We start from the raw sequence: 24,448 nt of genomic DNA, 5'->3' as shown, positions 1-24,448 counted from the left end.
TCTATTTTAACGCCTCAATGCATGTTAGGTCAGCAGTAAGTTCTGCATACTGCAGCATTAGATAATTTCATACTATAACTGATCTAAGGGCATTTTATTTCAAGTGTCTGCGACGTGCCGAATCCGACGATAACTGTTAGGTCCGTTGTGCTCATGTAAAGCATGTTCACGCTCTTTTTCCTCAGGTAAGTTTCCTGCATTGGCTAAAATGTTACTTCAGTGAAGTTAAACTACGATATTGGTACGCAGTGCCATCATATGTTACTTAAATGTAATGTTGTTTTAGCTACAGCATGTTAGACTTAATCTCGTGGTGTGTTTTCTTCCATTTTAGTAAATTCTTGTGTTGCTTTACGAGACCAGTATATGAATGAGCATGGTTTTATTTTTAAGAGTTTGTCGGTTTGGCCCGCAAGATTGGGAGACTAAATTGACGTAAACAATACAATGGCCAGATGGCTAGCTAGGATTGCGTACAGTTTGCGTTTTATATGAGAGATCTCGTGATATCGCCACAATAGAACCGATTTGTTTTAATGATTATGCTGTATATATTGTTATTATTTTATATATTTTGCATTTTGTTTTCCGACGGCGCGCTCTTAAGATGATTCTTAATGAGACAAATAATGTGTTTACGTTAATATGATCACGTAAACGTGGTAACCCTTTTTTTTTATCGTAACATTTAGAGTAACCTGCTTACTACGTTATAGAAAATAAGTACTAAAAGCTCCATTTCAGCTTTTCTTAATCTGAAATTTCATTCTAGATATTTGACATTCTTGCTGGTACAAAATCGGATACCCTCTTTGACACCTTTAAAGGTAAGTTATACCTAATACAGTCAAGCTACAGTCTGTAACACTTTTTATTCAAAATTTATATATGCAAGTACACCATGAAACAGTTTTCCAAACCATGTTTTTGGTTTGTCCTGAATCACTAAGGTACACCTATGTTAAATATTTATATTTAGACTATTGAGACTGTTTTTTGTAGTTACTACTACAGAGCAGCCCAGTATCTGCATGATTTTTCCTAGACGTATGCATTCTGTTCTTTTTATTAACTGGTAGAGCGACACATCCTTCTATGTACTGGATGTTAACTACACCAAACAGTGCCTTCCTCTCTTTTCTCCATGCATGCAGTATACGGTATTGATGGACATGAGTCTTCATGTGTGAAGTTTTTGAGAGCATCTCTTTTTATCTGCCCACTTGTAGCATCTTTTAAACTGTTGGATGTATTCTCTGTTGTCTCTGACACTTTGTTTGGTTTAGGTATATTTGCACAGGGTTTGGACTGATTCACATCAATAATCAATTTTTGAGTGTCCTGTTGCTGCATTGTTGATGTAAAGAATATGAATCTACAGTGCCTAGATTAGATAGTTGTTTTTAAGAAAATGATCTACAGAAAGAGGTTATTTATTTGTTTGTATGTGCTTAATGTGTTTTAAGAAAACTGATTTACAGAAAGTGTTAACTTATTTGTCGATATGGGTGGAAATGCTTAATAGTTGCACCCATTCAGAAATTGTTTTAAAAAGAAATGAGAACTATTTAAACTTATATGTAAAAATTCCTTTTTCTGTGTTGTGTAACTGTAATACATAAAAATACATTTATTAGTGATTATTTGGTATAATTCATAAATATAAAGGAAGCAATGCAATAAGACAACAGATAGCCCAATGTTTAGGTAAAGTAGACACAGCAGCACAGTTAATCTGACCCAGTAGTTGGATCAAATAAACAACCCAGCATTCTGGGTTAAATGGTTAAACCAACCACTATATATATATACATATATCTTGGTCACATATTATTGTAGCATATCTTGTAGTGCTGAATACAACATAATACACGGTGGTTAATAGTGTGTTATAAGTAGCTGAAATAAGCACAAATATCAGGGTATGTCAAAACATCTAAAGGGACCCCAAAATCACATCAGACCTCAGAGGGTATTTTATTATTTGAATTTGAATATATTGAAAGGATATGCTGCCACCTATTGGCGGTTTATTTTCATAGTAGTTTTTAGTAGGCAAATTCAAATTCAAATACTGAACTAAAATGTATGTTAACTTCTCATTTTACCTCTTGTATATAATGTCAAATATGCAATCGTTGTTATTCAGGGAATTTTAGGGAATCTCTTGGTTGTGTCTTGTTGCTTAACTAGGCTGTGTGTTATAAATTATTTTTTCTTCTGTGTGCAGTTGCATTCATTTGTTTTGATTTGTTCTCGAGATTCCTTGGCATTGCCTTGATGTTACTCGTTATCTTGTTAATCACCATTACATGCACTAAATGTAATGTTAAATGTAGTATATGCAGAACTATTCTGTCTTATATATCTTTTATATATATATATATATATATATATATATATATATATATATATATATATATATATATATATATATATAGATACAGATTTCATATGATTGGTAACAATATGATCTCTTTATATTAAGTTAAAATATTAATATAATGTAAGAATTTGCTATGAAAGATTATGCTTGTTGTGTGTTTGGAGGAAGACAGTGTGTCACGCTGGATAAGAAAAAGGTCTTTCCAAACAGCTGCAACAAATGCATGAACGTTAACTTTCAATAGATTTACTGAAATAGCAAAAGCATTCTTTAAAAGGGGGATTACGTACTTAAGTAATTTATTTAAAAATTAAATATACCAATTGATTTTCTGACTACTCGTTCTGAATATGTGTATTCTGATGTACATAAAGAATATGCAGATGCATGCATTAAGTATTTTAATGCAAATAATAGTAATTACCATTAATAATCACAATTACAATTTGAAAGTACGGTCGCATACAAATGTCACAAGCCCAGGAGTATAGATTATCTCGACATAATTTATTGGTAGTGCAACGAAATGTTTATTAGTCATCGATGTTCCTCCAAGGGCTACAGGACCCTCCATCGGTGACTATTTATATAAACCATGCTTCTGATTGAAGTATTGGAACGTTGCTGTTAGTCGATTATAACAGCAGGGGGCAGAACAGGACAGATAATATGTCCACATTCATCACTTTACACCCTAACCACATGAATCTTGACAAATCTGTAATTTTCACAGTGGTCATAACTCATAAGGCATTTAGTTGCATGAGAAATGCTTTTGTTGTGGTTGATTAAGCTTCAAAACCACCAAAAATAATAAGCATTGCATTTTCCTGTTTTTCACGTTTCTTTCTGTGGCTTGTTCTGGCAGTTGTTGTTGTTGTTGTTGTTGTTTTAACATGAGTGCCATTGGAATTTCTGTTACGTAATTCTGGTTATTTGTTCAGCCACTAGAGACATATGTTAAATCATGTAATGGACAAACCAGGAAGTGTGAAGGCAGGATGTAGAAAAGGAAGGAAGAGGAGGACCAAGAGGTGACAGTAATAGACGTGCAGATGTTTTTCTTGTGTATTATTTTTGCAGTGATTACAATGACATTCCAATGCACCGCTGAGAACAGTGTGGCTTTTTGCTTGCGAACAAAAAATAAATCAATTGTGTCTAAACACTCAGGATCACAATGCAACAAGATGTCCCTATTCAGGACTCATTTTAAACTTTTGCTTATATGTATGGTAGTTTAAAGTTACATTGTAATGGAAGCAATGAATTTTTTTTTCTGCTGTATTGTGATGTACACCAAGGTAAAACGGGGCTTGGCTGGTTGTAAGAAAGGGGCAGGGGTTAAACAAACTAAAAGACTGGAGAGGTCTCGCATACAGCACCAGAAAGAAATACCTTTTGTTTCTCTAGAAGGTTAAGTTATGACTTTTAAAAAACATACGTGTGGATGAATTGCTCGCAATAAGATCAATAAAATGAAGAAAAAACACTTAGTCTGAAGGTATGGAAGGGGGGTAATTTTCAAATACAAATTGTGCCTATATAAGAATAAAAAAAAAAAAACAACAAACTAAAACTTATATAATATTTTAGATTTGTTCTAAAGTGTCGGGAAAAGTCTAATGAAGAATTAGAGTAGATTTAGAGTTGGTGTGTCTTAACTTTCTGCTGGTAGTCAGGATGAGATAAAAATTTCAGGCTGTCCATGCCCTAATTTATTTTGCACACAGATTGTTGCTATGGTACTACTGGTCTCTGGACTGAGTGGTAGGAAAAAAGCTAAACCCCACCCTCAAGCGCCGCCTCCAATTTTCCCCATGTTTTAAAGCATTTTGCAATTGCTGTGGCATTCCATGACATTGCTCACATACAAGATCTGCCCCTCTCTCACTCCCTCTTTTTCTTCTTTTTCAACTCTGTTTTCTTTCTTTCATAACTAAAACCCAATCTTTATCATCAGAAGGCGCACACCGAATAGAGATGTGACGTGAGAAATATGTCGGGGTCAGAAGGGTGGGCGAAAAGCTGTTATCTGGCATCTGTAACTGCCAGCACTGTTACATAACTCTCGGTGGCAGAGAAACCAAGCAAAAGCCGGAGAGCGACTGAGATTTCAAAATTTTATTCAATTTTATTAGCAAAAATCAATTATTAGTCACTCATGTACAATGTATAAACACACTGATGTAAAGTCCAAGATTCATATTGATTTTAGATCAGGAAATGAAGCAAACACAAAACAACACCTGTCTGTGCAAGGCCAAATTCACCTTTATAGGCATTTTGTTCCCATGGAGTGCAGCAGAGTGCGTTTCTCTGGAATGTATATAATAGAATAATTGGAATGTATGTCCATCTGCACCCTAATAGAATTTACGGCAGACTAATGGAACTGCAATGGAATGTAAAGGATACCAGCTCATGTGTAGGGAGAAGTTGGTTTCTGAAGCAAAGGCCTAGAGCAGCTTTATGTCGAAATGATGCAATGAATTTGTAAACTTTAGTTTAAGCTGTGTGGTCTGTTCGTTGTTATTGTCCAGCTGGGGATTGCTGACGGTTTAAGTGAGACTCTACATCTGGTCTGCCCCGCTGATGGGCCAAGAAGGACAGATCACAGATTGTCAGGTCTTTATTGGTTGTTCAAGATCTGCCGAGGTCGACCGTAGCCGGTCATGCCCGCCTGCGATGCCCCTTTGTTAGTGCCCATCTGTAGGCCGATTACATTCTGACCTTCTTTCAGCTGCTCGTCACTGAAATCCCTCCTGTTCTCCTGGGATTTCCTGATGTTGACATGAGAAGAAATCGTTCAGTAAACATATTCTACTGGTTAAATGTGTGAGGAGAGTAGTTTGGTTGTTTTTTATGACATTTATTCTACAAAATGCATTAATTCTTCAAATGCGCAGGCATCACAGAGATTAGAATGAAGATTAATCATTTCTGAATATTTTACAATATTACTGTTTTTTGTTTCTTTGTTTTTATCAAATTAAAAGGCCTCTGTTTGAAGAGACCCAAACGTTTGAACAGCAGCGTACTAAAAGAACTGTATGTTTGTTTTTAACGGTCTCTCTCTTCTTTTGTAATAATAATAACAACATATTTCTATGAGACACGCTTATCCGTGTTTGCTTATTCCATGCTCGACACATTAAAAATATCTGGCCAAAAAGTGTTTGCAATCATGTTTCTATGACAATAAGCCACAACTGCAGATCAGTCATTACGGTGGCTTGTTTTTGTTTTTTGGTTGCTGTGGCAGCCGGGTTCATTTTGCGAACAGGAAGAAGAAACTACAACAGCACTCACTTGTGGAACCAACTGGGGTCTCCACGGTAACAGCCATCATCCTTAGTAACAGCAAGACTTCCTAAAGACATCAGTGTCATTTGCACAGCGGCAAGGTCCTTACCTACACACACACACACACACACACAAACATATATATCACATGGAGGTCAGTACATGGTGCCTATATAGTATAGTATAATTTCTGCAATAGTATTTATTAGAATATAAAACCGCTAAAATAACACTGTTATTAGCCAATTCTGTTTTTAAAGGCAAGAGAGTTAATAATTTTCCATGCACTTTGTAAATATGCTAAGATCACATGAGGTGGAAACAGGCACTCACCTTCCCACAGGTCAACCGTTTGAAACATGTCAGACTTGGTGACCCCGTAGCGTTCAGCAGCTCCAAGGAACTGAGAGATCTGCTCCATTTGTTTAAAAGCCATTGCAGAACTTTGGATCTTTTTCACAGGCTTTGAATCCTTAGCGAGACTGTTAATCAGCTCGCATAAAATCTGCAAACAGAGAATAAAGAAGAGATAAGGGAAAAGGTGAAAGGATTGTGATGATGTTTTAAAAGATGGAAGTGGAGACTTACACATCCGTCTTTAAGCCATTGCTGGAAGCCTTGCTTTCCAGCTTGAGGTCTTCCTACAGAATCCCCACACTGAGCGATGATCCACTGCACCAGTCGTTCCTCCAGCTCTGGATCGTACTTCTTGTCGATCTTACTCTGCACCTCACGACTCAGACCGTAGGCTGGACCCTTATTTGCCATTTTGTCTGAGAAAACACATACACAAAGAAAGTCATTTTAAAGAGCATGTATGCTAAATTCTCTTTTATATGATGTTACATAAATGTGTGTTGGCAGTGTATACACAACCATCCTTTAATACAAAAAAAACCATCCCCTACTTAATGTAATCCCCATAACTTATTAGCAGTGTCTCACAACAAGCCATTTGCAGTATTTGTAAAATGTGACAGATTTTACAAGTCCTGCCCGTGACTGTTGAGGGACACTGCAGTCAGGGACCACCTACAATCTGCCTTTTTTACCTTAACTCAAAAAAAAAGGCTTTAAAAGCAGTGCTCAAGTAAGAAATATCTAATGTAAAAGATATATCCAAGAAAACTTGTGTTTTGTACTCACATACTGTGTGACAGCCGCTTTCTGTTTAAACTGATATAGCTTTATAACGCATGATTTCAGTGTGATTTACATGATAATATCTTTTTTAGCAGTATCTGAAGAAACGAGCTGAAAAGGCACAGTCCTATTCTGGAATAAGGGCGGTGAGCAGCAGCTCATTTGCATTTAAAGATACATGCACGAAAACAGCGCGTTTCTGCTTCAACTCAAAAAATATGCATTTTCAAAATTACATAATAATTATAAATGATCTGAGAAATAATTTCAGCTTGAACTTTGCAGACACATATTGAAGGGGACACCTGAAACGTATATTACATCTTGTAAAAACTGGCATATTTTTATTGGCATATTTTAGTGTTCATTAGTTTACCCATTTAGTTAGTTTTAGATCCGTTTTATATTGCATTTTTAATGTTTAAATAGTTATATTAGATACAATTTTAGTTTTAGAATTGTTGTGCTGCCAAATGTAACTTGCCTTTCTGATATTTTTAAATACTGGCATTCAATTTCTCAAGGACAACTAGTGTTATTGCTACTATTATGTAATGATATTTTATGTTTATTGATTAAAAAAAATCGTCATTAAAATTAATTTTAGATCCATTTTTATTTAACAGAATTTCACAAACTTAGTTTGTACTGCGCTCTTCTGTTACTTGTTCTCTCATTTAGGTGAAATGATCTATTATCATTCTATTTTAAGACTATCTGCACTCACTAGACAAGGATATAGACAATTTTACATATATGACCTTAGGACAGTGTGTTCTGTTATTTGTCACTGGACCAATATGCCAGATTTGTGTGCTTATTGTGTATTTAGTCTGCTGTGTTAATTTGCATGATCTGTTCAGGCAAATTTGATTTTACTGTTTAAAAAGCCTGAATCTGTATAGGATTTAGCTAAGTAAGGGAAAATAACTTTGATGGCTGCCATGCAAATCCCTTCCTGAAGAGAAACGCAAATGTTTTAATGCAAATATTGGATGCATTCTGACACAACACGACCTCTGAACCGGCAAAGACACACAGACATCTCAGATCATAATCAGAAACCAATGATCACTGGGTGTCAGAAATTCGGCAACCTGCTTTTGTGTCAACATAAACTTTCAAACTGCTGTTAGGTCATATTGGATTTATCAGTCCTTCATTTGAATTCATTGCTGTTTCAGGCACCACATCGAAAACTAAAATGCAAACACAACAGTATAGGCAAACTTATAACGATAGAATCTGAGAGACAAGGTACAACTCAAAGATAACTTTGTCAAAGTCCAACCCCAAAGTTATCTAAAGAAAACTGCAGCCTGTTTGGGACTCCAAACACTGAAAACATATCCACTATCTTCCTATTTTCTTGCTGTCTCCTCTTGTGTCCAGTTTAGTTTGATCTGATTCCACAGCTATTGTACCTTTATATAACTTTCATGCTCATGTATCCTTGTCCTTGTAAGTCACACATCTCCGCTATGCGTGATATAGGCAAAAGGACAAGTTACATCCTGTCCTGCCCATGTTTGTAAAGGAGGAGAGGAGTGGTGTGTGTGTGTGTGTGTGTGTCTGTGTCTGTCTGTCTTGATGAGTGTAACTCTGCAGTTCCTAGTAAATCTCCACCTTTTGGTGCATACAAATACACAAACAAGCATATGAGCACACCTGGAGCCTCTGATGCAATCATACCGAGTTACAAAACTCTCATAAATGTCCTCATATCTCAAATTACGTAACAATGTTCACTTTTTGGCTTCAGGCTCAATATCACGCTACACTAAGACTCTCTTATTTAAACAGATACACTTTCAGTATTTAAACAAACAGATATGATAAATGGAGAGGCAGATATTTAAGGATGGCTTTGTGATATTCAAATCTGTTAAGGTTTGTCAAACTCAAGAATCATATTGTCAACTGAGCTTTAACCACTAACACTCTCATCAAACACAGGAAACCAGGAGCTTTTAGAGGAGCTGGTTTCAGTTAAGAACCAAAAGCATTTTTGCAGAGATCTGATACTCTTACACATCTCACAGAGAGAGAGAGAGAGAGAGAGAGAGAGGGTACTATAAAGAACAACCCTCATTTGAAGGGGGAAAATATGTGCGTCATGCTGCCAGATTATTATTCCATTTTAGAATATGCAGTTTCAGAATGTGTATGTGCGTGTGTGTAAGACAGCAAGAGAAACTTGAGAAGAATGAGGTTGCAACATCATCAGCTGTTGCCAATAAAAACACTTTATAGACAGGACACGTAAAAACAGGCAGAGGCATTCAACAGTGTTCTGAAGAATAAACTAAAACGAAGAGATTTCTTCTTCGTCACAATGTCATTTACTGCTGTAGTCCATTTGTGCCACTAAATGACATCTCTAAATGCTAAACATTTTCGCAATCCTTCATTCTTTCTTACTTGCTTGCTGTCCTCTCTCAGTCTCGGTGCGTATTTCATAGTTATGTACAAAATCATTTTAACCTGGGCAATACATAATTTTATATTTGTACGGTACTCACCAGCTTATGTGTAGAAACCCTGCTCAGTAGTCTTGATATGAAAATGCACGCAGCTCTGTGTGTCTGTGTGAAAGAGAGTCTCTTCCTCTTTATGACAGAGTTCAGGGTCCAAGCTCAGGGAGTGCCACCCTCACAGAAATGACTTCACCAAGAGTGAGACCAAGCATGAAAAAGAGGGAGTGAAGGGCAGAGCAAGAAAGGCAAAAGAGGAGGTAACCACATCCATAAAAGGTCACAACTTTTTTCAGAATCTCTTTTTCTCCACCGTTTTCTGCCCCTCCCTTCCTCTCTCGTTTTCCTGTACTGCAACGTGCGTCCTTATTTGGGAGAAGGAAAAGAAGTGGTCTGGACAGAGCGAGGAATTTCTTCACATGCCTTCTCCTCCACTCCGCCCAGAGCAGCGGGAAGAGGGTGAGAGGAATGACATGGGCATGAATGAGAGAATATCTTGGCATTTTGTATGGGGCTGCTGATTAGAAGGTTTTATGAAACAGGAAGTAACAGAACACCAAGACAACCAAATGAAAAATTAAACAAGGGTCGAGGAACCTAGGACAGTAAATGTGTCAAAGGTCAGAGAAAAAGACAACATCAGACAGACATGCATACCATCCCTGACATGCCGTGACATCACTGAACAAAGTGAGCTGTGCTGATGTCATGATCTGACTTCTACATCCGTAGTAACACACAACTGAGTCACTTCCCTTGCTTTTTTTTGTATAGATAGGATTCTGTTAACTTGTCTGTACAGTGTGTTATATATTAGGTTTACTTATTTCGTATATGCAAAAATAATGCTTTGAGTCTATTCTGAGTACAATATATCATATTTATTTGAAAGGGCTCTTCATACTTGATGTAGTTAATGCTGGGTCAACTTCCTGGTTAACAGAATCCTGTGTTGTCTACTGGAGTCTCTTGCTCACCACAAAAGACACATTTTCTGTTACCATTTGACATTTTTCAAAAAAAATACAGTTTATATGTTTCTTCATTTCTCTGACTGTACCTATATTAAAAAGAGGAATGTGATTGGTTTTTTCGTTGGGCTTTAAGTGTTAAGTGCAGTGTCAAAAGTCCTAATAAGTCCAGAATTTTCCATGCATTCGGTTTTAGACTGATAAAATATTGAAAATGTCTGCACTGAATTATTATTTCTACGGTTCCAACAATCCCAGTCACTGCAATTTCAAGAGGGAGTTTTGTTACAAAAACATAGGACTGGCAAATATAAATAACAATAATGATCACAATATAATTATATTTATCTTAGATAAAAGATCTGAAGCAGTTGAATTCAGTGAAGAATACAAATAACTCAGCAAAAATGTTGGCTATTCATATGGAATTATATAACATTAATGTAGGCATGTACTTTAACAGATGTATTAAAAGAGTATTGCAATATAATTAGAGTAGTTTTTGCGATTAAGTTTTAGCATTTGTGCCTTTATACTAAATTTAGACTGCATTTTTTTTTTTGTTTTGCATGTGGTTGTCACACTTAAACCTTCCTAGGTATGTGGCCTATGTAGGGATGCACCGATACCGGTATCTGGTATCGGCCTCGATACCACATTTTCTAAAGTACTCGTACTCGTTAAAAGCCCCCCGATACCGGGGACCGATACCACAGTCTGAGAAATGTCTATGTTTGGGCGGCGTGTAGGTTAATCACAGGCGCCGAGTGCCCCGCCTGCAGCTCAGAGCGGGTAGAAGGCGAGGCGAAACATGTCAGCCATGTGGAACTATTTCAAAGTGAATGAAGACGACAAAACAAAGGCGGACTGCAAATTGTGCTCAGCGAAATTGTCCAGAGGAGGCTCAAAAGGTAGCGCATTTAACACAAGTAATTTAATCAAGCACCTAAAATCCCGACACGACAACGAGTACAAAGGGTACGCTTCTAAACCAACACAACCCACGCTGCAGCAAACTCTTGCAAGAAGAGAGAAAATGTTCAGAGACAATCCACGTGCTGTGAAAATAACACAGGCACATTAACACAGCCACTCTCGGAGGTAGAAAATGTGGGATTCCTGCGTCTCCTTCATGTTCTGGAGCCCAGATATGATGTCCCAAGCCGCCGCTACATGACTGACACGGAGCTGCCTAAACTACACATATCCACAGCCTACTGCAAACCTCCTCTGCGTTTAGTTTCACCACGGATATTTGGACAAGCAGTGTTAGCCCCGTGTTGCTAATTAGCCTAACCTCCCAGTGGATAGACGAGAGTTTCACGCCGCAACGAGCCATATTACATGCGAAACATTCTGCCTTAGCCTACTCCCGCCTCGAGGACATTCAGGGACAGCTCAATCAGCCAATATAGAGACTGCAGCAGGACATACAGACGCGCTGGAACAGCACGTATTACATGCTCCAGTCCCCCATTGAGCAAAAGCGAGTGCTGGGGGTGTACATCTCCGAGCATGAACTCCCTGACTATCTCACCGCTCACCAATGGGCTCTTATGGAGAAGACTGTTGCCATCCTCGCCCCCTTTGAGGAACTAACTAAAAAAGTGAGCAGGTACGACGCACTAGCCTCTGATGTCATCCCAGCTGTGACTGTGCAAGTGAGACTTCTAAACAGAGAAACAGATGAGGACCACGGCGTCAAGACAATGAAAGTTGATGTTAATTCCTACCTCAGTTGCACTGACTGCCACAGTTCTATGTTGGTGGATGTTGTTAGTTTATTCAAATATTGTGCACTAAATAGCAAAGATGTTTATTAATGCCCCTTGTGTTGTCCAAAGCGGCAGAGTTTACAACAAACTGAAAAAATACTTGAGTTGCACTGTCACTGTTTACATTTTGACAATTATTTATTCTGTAATATGTTGCATACAACATACTTTTCATTTTAAATAAATGTTCTTAATTCCATACTAGTCCTTTGTTTTTTTTTTTTTGTTAAATTATATGACTAAAGCTGTTACCTGTAAATTTAAATCATGTTTTTATTAAGTACTCGGTATCGGCGAATACTGAAATGCAAGTACTCGTACTCGATTTCCAAAAAAGTGGTATCGGTGCATCCCTAGGCCTATGAGAATATGCTGACGGATTAATAATTAATAACTGACTGAAATCGTGTAACATTGACTATGAGGTCTGTGCTGAGTTTGTTGTCTTGTAGCGCTTGTTGAGATTGATCAATGGCCGAGGCCTTACCGGGGTGTGTGTGTGTTTTCTGGTCTGATGTGAGATGAGATAACCATGGCTGTGGGTGGAGTTCCCCATTTTCACTCACACGTTCACACACAAATGATTTTACTACACTACTGTTAAAAGTTTGGGTTCAATAAATGTATTATTCCATTTTAGCATGGATGCATTAGATTTACAAAAAAAGTGGTTATTTTTTTTTTACATATACCTGAAGCTGTGTGAAAAACTGATACAACCGTGTGAGAGTGTGTGTGTGTGTGTGTGTGTAAATGTATGTAAAAGTGAAGAGAGAGGCCATCGCAATGACTTTGTCTCCGTTAGTTATATTGAACATAATGGTTACATCATTGTCATTGTGTTTATGTATGTTTGTATGAATTGTGCAGGAATTATGCGGTTTTAACTCTCATTAGGATAAAGTAAATATCCGCTAAAGAGTCAGCCCCATGTGTCCCCACAGATTTCTCTGTCAGACATGAGATGTGAGTAAACCTGCTCTCCAGCGCTGAGACTGAACAAGACGCTCTGTATGGCGCTGTCTTCTGCATCCTCCCTGTTGTCCTCCCACGTAGCGACCTCAGCACGGCCCTTTCTCACTGGTGCCACCCGCTGGTACAAACGCTGTCCTTCAGCTCCTTTGTTTGAGTGCACCTTAAGGCTAAAGGAAAAGACGCTGTACAAGGAGCCGTGAAGATACCTGAATGAGTCACACACAGATCGACTGTGTTCAGTTTTATGCATTCATGTATATGTGAGAGAAAAAGATATGCATATTTAGCATCCTATAACAAATTACTACATTTGAATATTTGTTCTTAAAAATGTTATTAATATATTTCTCAATTTATTCACTCTAAATAATAACATATTTTCATATTATTAGATAATGAATTATTATTTTCTTTTTTTTTTTTACATTTGTAATTATTTAAAAAAAAAAAAAAAAAAAAAGATTATTCTTAACCTAAAGAAATATCAAATAAAATATTTAGGAAAAAATAACAACTTGAGGGGGAAGAAAGGTGAAATCTTGTCATGGCAACTAATTGAAATAAATCTAAAATTACCATAACTGAAATAAATTGAAGTTAAAGAAGTTTTTTGTTTTGCTTTTTTACAAATAATAAAAGTAACAAAATAAAAGTGTGGTATTGCTGTAAGGAATGGGTACATCACAAGTAAAGGGGCCAAAACATCCAGACATCTGAGACATACTCATGGTAAATGCCGCTCCACTACAAGCTGCAGTAACAGACTAACAAAATTCACATGTGAAAAATTGTCAGGCTTAATAAAAATGATTTAAATATAAATAAAATAGTGGAGTGACCTTTGGTCTGCTGAATCTGCGTCTCAAGTTCTGACAGTACACTAAAGATGTTAAAGAGGCGAGTAAACATTTGCTCCTCCATCTGTGCAGTGGCACAACAGCAGCTTTGCTGCCTTGAAGCACACTCACAGCTCCATCCCCCACACGGCTGAGAGCACCTGCCATGCATCTCAAGACGGACAAGGGTCAGTGCTGTCTAGTTAGAGAAAAGAAGGGGAAAATAAAACATTCAAGTGTTGAACATGCTCGCTGCTGCTTGAAGGAATTCTGGAGAAATCCCTGCTGCCTCTCTGGTGACAAACAGCACATCCATCACACGCACACTGACGACTGCAGCATACATCTTCACATCCAGCAGTGCTTGAAAACACAGATGCAAACACAAGATGTGAACGTGTACTTTTGTCACTTGGGTTACCAAACAGAATGGAATATTCATTGTTTTTCATTGGTCAGTCACACAAACTGTCCTGCTGATATTGCTGATAATATTTTGCTTAATGAGCCATATACTTTGTATGCTTAACTTATTTGAGCAATAATCACGTGTTTTCTATGTATCAACAATCGATGAATTAAGAATCAGGACTATGCCACGTTCACAAGTGAGTCACTCTTTCGATTCATTCAGTTGTTTGCAGCGTTTTCTTGAATATTTACCTGCAATCCATTTTAAGAAACAAACATTTTAGGTTTCTCCGCAGTTAACTGCAGTGATATCCACAATCTTGCTAGACCTTTAGTCATCTACGGTGACTGAAGATACAGTTTATTTAATTGATTAAATAAACATCCACCCAATTTATCCTTGCCCTTTCAATGAATTTTATGAGAAAACAACTGCTACAAATCAATGAAAATTCTCCATGTAAATAGATGTATTCTTTTGAACGCTCACCTTTCATGTGATCAATGTAAGCTTTTCTTCCAATCAGACCAGCTTTGTTGTTTTTTGTGGCGTTTAGGTTTCTTCAGATCCTCTGTTAAGTTCCCAGCAATGACTCTACTGTCAGAAAGTCAAACGTTTTTCATACTTATAAAGAGTCCTTTTCACTCACTGTGTGAGGAGGTGTGAGAGCAGTGATATCTGCTCTGTTAATTGCTGGTGCTTATAGTTTTTATTAGCGTTGATGTCAGGCACAGAGGGCAGTCCCACCCTGATGGCCATCAGTTGTTGTACATCTGTGTGTATGGGTTCTCATTCATATACATCCTATAGTAAAATCCCAAGAAATTGCACGCACTCTCTCTGTCTCCCTGAGCTCAGTATTCGTGTGTTATAAGATAGTGATAACTGATAAATAAGAAAAAGGGACAAGAGTGTCAGGAGAGCAGTCTGTCTCTTGTTGCACATGTTTTTGTTTGTGTGATGACCTGACTGATATTATCAGTTATGGGTGCATTGAAAGCCATATTTTTATTGGGTCAGTACTGATTTGTTCTTTAGTGAGATCGGATGTTGCATGTGTTTGTGTGTTGTGGGTTTGGTTTCATTATGGCTCATTCCAGTCATGTAATTCAGCAGGATAAAAACATAAATCACTCAAATTTCTCAGGTCTTAGCATTATCTTATAGGAGTGTGAAATAGGAAAAGGCAAGGAACTGGCATGTTAGAGTTTACTAATTAATTTATTTTAAACTGTTATGCTATATAGAACTATATTATTTCTTTATTATATTCTATTATAGCCTATTATTTGTAGTGAAATTATGTATACAGTGACATATATGTATATATAATATGTCAGTTTATAGTAAACTTTAATATAATTATATTTATATTTTGTTCTGCAAGTTCTAAAGCTCTGTTAATTTTTATAACTGTGTAATTTCCAACAGTTGAATGAGTTGTATTATTCATTGTCGTCTTATAATAATATTATATAGGTAATACTTTATTTTGTTGGTCCATTCAGAACATTCTGTTGACAATAAGAAACTCTTGTGTGTCGACAAAGTCTCAGTAGAGTATTAGTAGACTCTCTGATTAATATCTGCTAACTCGTTTTTGGGATAGTCTCCCAATAGATACTCTACCGACTAAAAAGTCAGCTTATTCTAACCCTGGCCCTACTTGTCTACTAATGCTCTACTAACGCTCTAATGAGAATTAGTATATATATAGGTGTAACGCTACTTAGTGCAACGCTACTTATAGTTAACAGAATGTTAATATATCTTATAATCTTCATTGTATTCTTATGTCATCATACAGCTCAGTTCAGTTCAGATTCTTGATCAGGATCTTTAGGTCAGGATCTTTAGTGTGTAGCTTTACTTTAGCTAGATGTGTTTCCACAAGGCTGTACTTGTAAGTGTTTACTATATTATATTATATAATAGACATTTTTAAATTTAGTTTACAATAATTAAAAAAATGAGCATAACAATAAATAATAATTTAATACAGATGAAGTTCTGTAAGCAAAGGGGAAGTCCACACAATTCTGACCTTCATGTCAACATTTTATTAATGTTAGATCGACATCTGTGCCTTTATGCAACATTTCCTTACAATGTGTGAGTGTATGTGTGTTTGTGTTAGGGTGGGCTTGGTTGGGTTTTTTATATAGTTCAGTGTGAAATATTTAAAAAAAAGTATAGTAAAAACCTGCGAAAGTGGACAGATTTGTGTGATATTTAGAATTCAGAATCCTTGTAAAGACTGCATCTATAAGAGCTCCTCACTAATATAGCTTTTAAAGCTTGTGTGTGTGTGTGTGTGTGTGTGTGTGCACGTTTTTGGACATATGAGGACACAAATTTGTATAATGACATGGGTATGACAAGTATTATAAGGTGACTTACCCCATGTTCCCATTTTTCAAAGTGCTTATAAATCATACAGTGTTACACCATGCAGTTGTTTTGTGAAAGTAAAAATGCCTGTGTAGGGTTAGGTGTAGGGCAATGGCACATACAGTTTGTACAGTATGAAAACCATTTGGCCTATGGAATGTCCCCACAATTTAAAAAAACAAACGCGTGTGTGTGTGTATGTGTGTATATGTGTATGTGTGTTGGTATTTGTGGTTCATGGGGACACAAATTTGTTTAATGACATGGGTGTTACAATTTGACAGTGGTTTATGAGGACACTTCCACTGTCGCCATAATTTTAAATGCTCAAAAAAACATCAAGTGGTGTTTTTCTTTTGTGAAAATGTGAAAAAGCGTTTCTTGCCAGGGGTAGGTTCAGGTGTAGTTTGTACAGTATAAAAACCATTATGCCTATGGAGAGTCCCTGTATACCACAAATATCTACATGTTTGTTTGTGTGTATGTGCTTCAATCTGTAGCGTACAGCAGAAAACCACTAAATGTGTTATAGTGATTCTGATCGTCACAGATCCAGCAGCCAGCCTGGAGACTGATGGTAATGCGGTCCCCTGTGGTGAGCTGCACAAGCAGGACGGCAGTGGCCTGATCCTCCTGGTCTTGATCATAAATCTCCCTAAGTGCAGCTAGAGCCACGCCGTTCTTCCTGATGTTGGCACAGACAGCCAGCAATGCGCCTGGTGAGCCTGCGTCGCTGAACACAGTAAAGGCCAGGTTATACACCCCTGACTGTGGAACCGTGAACACACCGGTGGTTGAGTTATAGGCCTCTCCGATGTTGATGAAGATGCTTTGATAGACCACATTTGTCGCTGCCCTCAACGGACCAATGCAGCGTCTCTTGTCGGTTAGACCCACAGAAAATGCCACTCGACTGTCTAAAGAGGAAGGAATGTGTGAAATGCATATGTGAAAATATGACACAAAATAAACAGATTAACTCAGTGGTTATCAAACGTTCCATACCAAGTACCACCTCAGAAAACAAAAAAGCAACAAAAAAAAACTTTACTTAAATAAAGATTCAATTAATGGACAAAATGCTCAACCTCAAATCAAATAATTAATAATAAATAAATAAATTTGCTTGTTCTCTTTCCATTTAAAATAGAGGCAAACACAGTATTTTAAAGGAATAGTTCACACAAAAATGAAACCCCGTATTTTATTCACAGCTAGGTGTATATGACTTTCTTCTTTCAGACGAACGCAGTGTGAGTTTTTAAAAAATGTATCCAGGCTGTTCCTAGCTTGGTAATACTTGTGGATGGTGGCCATTATTTTGTAAATCAAATTATTAAATTGCGTAAATTCTTATAATTTAAAACTAGAAATATTTTTCTTACAAAAACCCACCGATCTGCTTCAGAGGATATACGATACCCCCCACACCCCTGTAGGCGTAGAGGTTAGTTTCACTTGCGGATATATCCTATTTACGAAGCTTTAAAATAATGGCCACTATCCACCAGCATTACCAAGCTTGGAATAGCCAGAATACATTTTTTAAACTCAAGTCTGAAAGAAGAAAGTCATATACACCTCGGATGGTGTAAATTTGTTTAACATCTCAACCGTTTTGAATCGTCACATATTTGTATTGATTTTCAACAGGCTACAGGAACATCATTATATCCCTAATGTGTTTAGCCTACCTCTGATGTTTTTCAGTGTGTTTTGTGCCCTAATCAGCAGATCCTCCAATGAATTCATAGTGGAGTTTAAATATTGCTCTAGCTCCCATTTTTTCTTCTGCATCACACAACAACTACATGAGCTGTCGTCAGTCAGGCACGCTAGTGAGAGAGCAATAAAAGATAGCTTATGAAATCTACCTTTACATTTTGCTGTATTTCATGTTTCAGTAAAATTTCCATATAATAAAAAAATTCGGGGAGACTTTTAAGGACTTACGATTGATGGGATCTGGAGCAATGGTTTGTCCCGGTCCGTCCCAGCTGAAGGTTTTTTGCTGGCTCAGCACCAGCGGCAACACACACAACAGCACAACACCTTTTCCTGATGAAATTGTTCAGAGGGTTATAATATTCTGTCATACAACTTTCATGATACCATTATGAGTCTGATTTTGCTTTAGGCTATGCTTTGTTTCTTAAAAACAACAATGTGACCAAATGTCATTTCTAACTAGGCCAAGGGGTTTATTTTTTGCTAATTTAATAGTTCTTTCAGCTGGTTATAAGCGTGCCTTAATCTCAGCTGTATTAAACACATTTTTGCTAGGTTTCAATTGATTCTGTAGGATTCTGAAAAAAAAGTGTGCAGATCATAATATGCTAATATCTAACATAATATAATAAATACACACAGCAACGTTAGATAAATATAATATATATATCTGTACAAAACTTGAAGCTTTTGTTAATTACATTTTTTTATTATAATAATAGTTTTTAATAATCAGATCTTGCTGAAGCAAATAAATTAGTTGTAATAAATAAAATCGTATATAAACAAATGAAATAAATATTTTGAATAAAATATAGCCAAAATAAATATTATTCAAAACTTTAAGAATTATTAGGGATCTGTCAAGCTGATCTGTTAAACTTCTGCTATCAAAATAAATATTTCTTTACAAAAGCAGTGATTATTTTCTCACCTTTCATGTTTCACGGCTGTGTCTGTTTCTGTCTTTTGAGTATCAGTGGAAATGAGTGAAAATTGGAGTCGGTGTTATATTCAGCTTTATATCCTTGCGACGCTCCTCCTCCTGTTTTTATGAAGGGAGAATCAGGTTTGTGTTTGTGAAGAGGAGGTGTGCATCAGCAAGATAAATAAAAAATGGGAAAATGGGAAATGACAAAGGGAAATGAGCTCCTGTGACTGTGACGTCCCAATACAAAACCCCAGTGAGCTTTACACTATACCGCCACACAATGACACGCATCAATGCAGTGAAACATGAGGCAACTGAACTCAAGAATTTAAAGCTGCTATCTTTTCTGAGCAATCAGACATGCACTTTCCCAGGAAATGATCTATGTTTCTTAACAGTCCCAAAACAACTATTCAAAAAACACACCACACCTCTGTCTACAATACAATACAACAGCAAGGGAAGATGCAAAAAGTCACAATAATGTGTGCTGTAATTTAAGCCAAGTATTCTCACATGGCGTTTCTTTATTTGACTTTATTTGTCAACTCAGTTTAGTGTTTACAGTCTGATATAGATCTCTGTGCAACAAAGCCAAGAAGCTCCAATAGTGCGCAATAAAGCTCATTTAGCCAGCAAAATATCAACCCCAGCAGGGAGTAAGAAGCACTTAAAGGGATAGTACACACGAAAAAACTCAATCCTGTCATTTGTACTCACTTTCTCATTGTTTCAAACCATTACAAATTACTTCTGTGCATTACAGAGACAAGAAGATATTTTGAAGAATGTTGGTAGACAAACTGTTTGGTGACCATTGGGTTGAAAAAAACATTATAGGACATTTTCTTTTATGTTCCACAGACAGAATAAAATCAAACAGGTTTGGAACAACATGAGCATATGAGTAAATGATGACAGTTTTCATTTTTGAGTTGTTATTCAGTTTTATTTCGTCTTAAATATAAATGATACATTAATTTTATGAAAGGCAAACATAAAAATGAGCTTGTTACCAAATGAAAAATCAGTAACCTAGTGTCTGAACCGACTGTCATTTTGTATGTTGAAATTCTCATTCGTGCAAGCTACATTTGGCAGATGTTTTTGCCTGAAATGGCTTGCATTCAAGGCACGCATCTCAACATCTTTGTTTTTAAGGTATGGACAGACAGGCAGGTCGCTACATGGCGGTAAGAATCAGTGTAAAAAAAACCACACGTGTCACCAAAGGGTGTTTGTGATTTATAATAGCAGTAGATCATTAACTGTGAAGTACTTGCAAGTGTAAAAATAAGAAAGACACAGGTTTTCGTGTCAGGCTTTAGCCAGGGGTTTGTTTTTGCAGGCAAGCCACGACCCAGCTGCTGAAATAAAACAGGAAGACTTCAAACATACGCATATTATGTCATGCATAAAGCACTCTTCAGCATACATATTATCCTTTTTATTCGTCCTCTTTTACTTTGCTGTCGTAGGAGCCTTGGCCTTTGTACGCTGAAACGTATCCGCTGGTATCAGGGATGTATTCCCTCCCTGAGCGGCCTTTTCCCTTTCCAGACTCATCGAAGCGCTCCTTATGAGAACCAGTGTACTTGCTGCTATCTGTTAACCTGTCTACAGCAGAGGCCTTTGCCACTTTCTGCGGAGAGGAAAAGATCATCAGCGGTAATATTGCTTGGTTATTGCTTAATCTACAGAAACTGACTGGCTGGTACTCACAGTGACACCGATGTTGGCGGGTTCTTTGCCAGCAATGAGACCGTATAGGAGCTGTACTGCCTCTTCCTGGCTCTTCCCTTTAAAATGTTTTGGAGCCAACTCAGCCATGGCTTGAGTGAACTGCTCAAATGTGATGACGCGTGCCGATTTAGCCCTAAAACACATAAGCAGAGCCTTAGGTCCAGTCATGTATGTTGACTTATGTTCGCTGTCGGTCACTGATTGTGAGGATGATCATACTTGACTTTGCTAAAGATGATGTCCACATCTGTGCTGGTGACAGATTTGCCGTCGATGACCTTGCAGTCCTTACACAGCTTCACGAAGTTTTTCCCGTTCATCTCCTTCCCCGTCGCTTTGCTGTCTCCATGAACTGCAAATTTGCGAAATGCCGTCTCAACATCTTCCAGTGATACTTCACCCGAACCTTCGGCCATGCTGTCAGATCAAGGATGAGAGAAAAAAGGATTTTAAACAAAGATTTTTTTATTGTCTTATTATGACACTGATCTTTCCACTCCTGGCCTCGTGATTGATCCAGTTATTTTGTTATTTTAGTATTATTTATATACTATACGCTGGATTTTCATGCTATATTTATATTTCATTTCAGCTTTATTTTTTCATTTGAAAATGCTTTTAATACTTCCAGCTGTAAGTCTTTGACATGATATGTTCATCTGTTGATGTGCACCAATAGCAGATTCAGATTTTTATTACACAGAAGCATTCCAGATGTTTTAGTGGAAAGATGCACTTAATGAGCTTGCTTAACAATTTAAAATGTGTCGACTTTGTGTTTTATATACATATATAAGTTACTGTCTTATTCAGTGCTGTACTGTTTTGTTATCATCTATGTCTGCTATTGTTCTGGTTACGCTCAAGGATACTCTCCCACACTGCTCCTGCTCATTTACCACACAAACACACATAATGTATATTACTCGCACTAAAAGCCTTAATTTAATGAAGTCCACTTTACTAAATTAGCTTCAGTTGACTTTGAGCATCCTCTCTTTCTCTCTCTCTCTCTCTCTCTCTCTCTCATATTGTTTTATCTGTACAAAATATAAATACATATGCATCTTTTTAATGAAATACAAGTAGATTAAATCAGAATTTCCCAAAACGCATGAAACTCTTACAAATAAAAAGACTCTGGTAAACAAATAATAGAGCTTACATTCTTTTATTACACAGGCAATTCAATAATGCATCTACATGCGCACAGCATCATCTGAAAAAACATGCTAACCATAGCTCATGCATAAAGCCCTGTCAGGCCTTGTAGGTGTGGGATGGGAGTGTGTTGTTGAGAGGGAGATCCAGCCTACCTGACAGTGAGTTGAACAGTCCTGGATACTGATGCTAAGCTGCTACTGAGAGGATGCTGAATGTGGGTGTGTGTTCCTCTGTCTTCGTCTCTGCCCTTGGTAAGTGTGTGTGTGTGTGTGTGTGTGTGTGTGTGTACAATGACGCAAGACAGAGGGGAGGAGAGAGCACAGCCCAGCACAGAGGATGATATCACTCTTTCCCCTCTCTCTCTCTTTGTGCCACAGGCCCTCTTGTCTTTCTGCTTTTTGATTTTCTCTGTCTCTTTGGCCCTTTTATTTGTCCTCTTTTCTACTTTGCTGAGTAGATACAGTAGTCCTTCACTATCAGCCCTCTCTCCCTCCTCTTCCTGCTCTCCTCCTTCTGTCTTTGTTTTTGTCTCTCTGCTGCCACACCCTTTCCCATCAGTCTCTGTGGATCAGTGTTCAGATGTTACATAGTGAAGCCACTCACACACACACATACACACACACACACACATGCGTTGTTGGACTGTGATGCTCTAAATGTTATTTTCTCTAATGGCTTCAGGTCACCTCTGTCTAATGTGTCTGAGCAACTCACCGCTTACTCATGACACAACCACATGTAGACGAAGACTCAATCACAGCAGATCACCATGGCTGACAACACAACTAAAAGAACAATGACTGTTTACACTCTTAAATATAAAGGTTATTTAATGGTATGAATGGTCCAGTGGAGAGAACCTTTGACATTTGAACCTTTCCATTACTTTATAGTGTAATAATGGTTATTCTTTAAAATGAAGTGCTATTTTAAGAACTCATTCACAGAAAGGTTCTTTGGGGTACTCTATATGGTGTTTCTCTTGCATCAGTTTGAAACTCCCCCTTTTAAAGGCTTTTTTAAGAGTGTACATTGACAAGAATAATTGTAATTCTGTCATATTTGAATTGTAAATGCAATGTGCAGTGATGGCATTAACAATGATTGTTATAACCAGAATAAGCTAAAATAAAATCTACCATAACTTTACACTAGAACACATAAATATATCTGCATATGCACAAACCGAGGTTCTGGCGATGCAATATTCAATAAACAAATTGTTAGTTAAAGAACTTTAAATTTTGGAGTACAATTACAAGTACAAATGCAAAACACAAAAGATCAAATTCTTTGTAAATAATGGAAAGAATGAGCAAGTTCAGTATGTCCTCAACAACAATGTCAAACTATTTATTTGTAATGTCAAGAGTGCAACAATTTAAAACCAGTACTAGTGCAAGACTTTGAATAATAATAGGCATATACCATAATTTTGCTTGATATTAACTACAAGAGCGCCCTCTACAGTATGCTATAAAAACTGCTTATTATATTCAATGGTTACAAAGACAACCTTAAGACAGATGAACCCCAAATATCACAAGCAGCTGCAAAAAGTTGTATAAATGTCTGCAACATTTGAGCTTTATATAGAATTTCAAATGGAAAAAGCACCAAAATTTTAAATTTAACACTGAAGAATGTAAGAGTACTCATAAATGTTATTTTTTATTAAGTTTTGAAATTGAATGTATTCATTTAGGCTTACTAACACATGTTATATACACACGCAATTTGCTCACTTTCCTAAAACTCGACTGGACATCTTTGATCTATTGACCCCAGAACAGCCCGATTTCTTTAAAACATGGTTTTAACAAACATTTTTACATGTTTATGGTCCACTTTAAACAAAAGTATCAGTAATGTAGCTGCAGCTTATTCAAGAAGATGAATGGACTGTAATCATAAGAAAGCGCGTGGTCACGGCTGTGGCTTATAAACAGTGTTCAGATGGTTTTAAGAGGGTGTTGCAATGTGTGCTAAGAATGTGTGTCTTTTTTTCTGAAGTGCAGGTCTGGCAGCTCATCCAGATGGCAGCTCAGCATCCTTTACCGTTCTCTCCCTGGGCCTGCAAGGACACCATTGGGAATGCACAGGGAAGCAGGAATTTTATTGCATTCATTGTATTTTTGACTTAAGTAAGAGCAAGGGCATTATGCTGTGTGATGTCGCAAACAAACCAGTATTTATATTATTTTTTATTCATA

The 24,448-nt window shown here is 37.1% G+C and overlaps 3 protein-coding genes and 1 long non-coding RNA gene across 4 annotated transcripts; 1 reads left to right on the top strand and 3 right to left on the bottom strand.

Moving 5' to 3' along the window:
• The first annotated feature begins 34 nt into the window (after positions 1-34).
• On the top strand, positions 35-24,323 carry LOC122345175. The gene is made up of 3 exons (XR_006250978.1): positions 35-185; positions 773-827; positions 24,254-24,323. It is a non-coding gene; the product is annotated as an uncharacterized LOC122345175 (long non-coding RNA).
• On the bottom strand, positions 4,496-9,523 carry tagln2 (transgelin 2). The gene is made up of 5 exons (XM_043239045.1): positions 9,358-9,523; positions 6,281-6,465; positions 6,026-6,197; positions 5,699-5,801; positions 4,496-5,169 (listed from the first exon to the last, which is right to left on the bottom strand). Exons 2-5 carry the CDS (start codon positions 6,458-6,460, stop codon positions 5,019-5,021), a joined length of 606 nt encoding a protein of 201 aa, XP_043094980.1. The 5' UTR covers positions 6,461-6,465; positions 9,358-9,523; the 3' UTR covers positions 4,496-5,018.
• Positions 16,927-19,502, bottom strand: LOC122345172 (complement C1q-like protein 4). The gene is made up of 4 exons (XM_043239044.1): positions 19,332-19,502; positions 18,623-18,727; positions 18,364-18,504; positions 16,927-17,586 (listed from the first exon to the last, which is right to left on the bottom strand). Exons 1-4 carry the CDS (start codon positions 19,336-19,338, stop codon positions 17,159-17,161), a joined length of 681 nt encoding a protein of 226 aa, XP_043094979.1. The 5' UTR covers positions 19,339-19,502; the 3' UTR covers positions 16,927-17,158.
• On the bottom strand, positions 19,820-22,539 carry tppp2 (tubulin polymerization-promoting protein family member 2). Its single transcript, XM_043239046.1, has 4 exons — positions 22,388-22,539; positions 21,291-21,488; positions 21,051-21,204; positions 19,820-20,970 (listed from the first exon to the last, which is right to left on the bottom strand). Exons 2-4 carry the CDS (start codon positions 21,485-21,487, stop codon positions 20,776-20,778), a joined length of 546 nt encoding a protein of 181 aa, XP_043094981.1. The 5' UTR covers position 21,488; positions 22,388-22,539; the 3' UTR covers positions 19,820-20,775.
• Positions 24,324-24,448: the final 125 nt, after the last annotated feature.

The sequence above is a fragment of the Puntigrus tetrazona genome, chromosome 5 (genome assembly GCF_018831695.1).
Source record: "Puntigrus tetrazona isolate hp1 chromosome 5, ASM1883169v1, whole genome shotgun sequence".
NCBI lineage: Eukaryota > Metazoa > Chordata > Actinopteri > Cypriniformes > Cyprinidae > Puntigrus > Puntigrus tetrazona.
The sequence above is the reverse complement of the archived record's forward strand: the minus strand, read 5'-3'. Positions and strand labels throughout refer to the sequence as shown.

Excerpts from the sequence above, each read along its gene's own strand:
- tagln2 (XM_043239045.1), bottom strand. The coding sequence starts at position 6,460 with ATGGCAAATAAGGGTCCAGCCTACGGTCTGAGTCGTGAGGTGCAGAGT. Across the intron at positions 6,198-6,280 it reads AATGGCTTAAAGACGGATGT|ATTTTATGCGAGCTGATTAA; the intron begins GTAAGTCTCCAC and ends CTCTGTTTGCAG. Across the intron at positions 5,170-5,698 it reads GACCCCAGTTGGTTCCACAA|GAAATCCCAGGAGAACAGGA; the intron begins GTGAGTGCTGTT and ends TGTCAACATCAG.
- LOC122345172 (XM_043239044.1), bottom strand. Across the intron at positions 18,505-18,622 it reads TGCTCCAGATCCCATCAATC|CGTGCCTGACTGACGACAGC; the intron begins GTAAGTCCTTAA and ends CTCTCTCACTAG. Across the intron at positions 17,587-18,363 it reads CACACTGAAAAACATCAGAG|ACAGTCGAGTGGCATTTTCT; the intron begins GTAGGCTAAACA and ends CTTCCTCTTTAG.
- tppp2 (XM_043239046.1), bottom strand. The coding sequence starts at position 21,487 with ATGGCCGAAGGTTCGGGTGAAGTATCACTGGAAGATGTTGAGACGGCA. Across the intron at positions 21,205-21,290 it reads ATCATCTTTAGCAAAGTCAA|GGCTAAATCGGCACGCGTCA; the intron begins GTATGATCATCC and ends TATGTGTTTTAG. Across the intron at positions 20,971-21,050 it reads CCGCCAACATCGGTGTCACT|AAAGTGGCAAAGGCCTCTGC; the intron begins GTGAGTACCAGC and ends TCCTCTCCGCAG.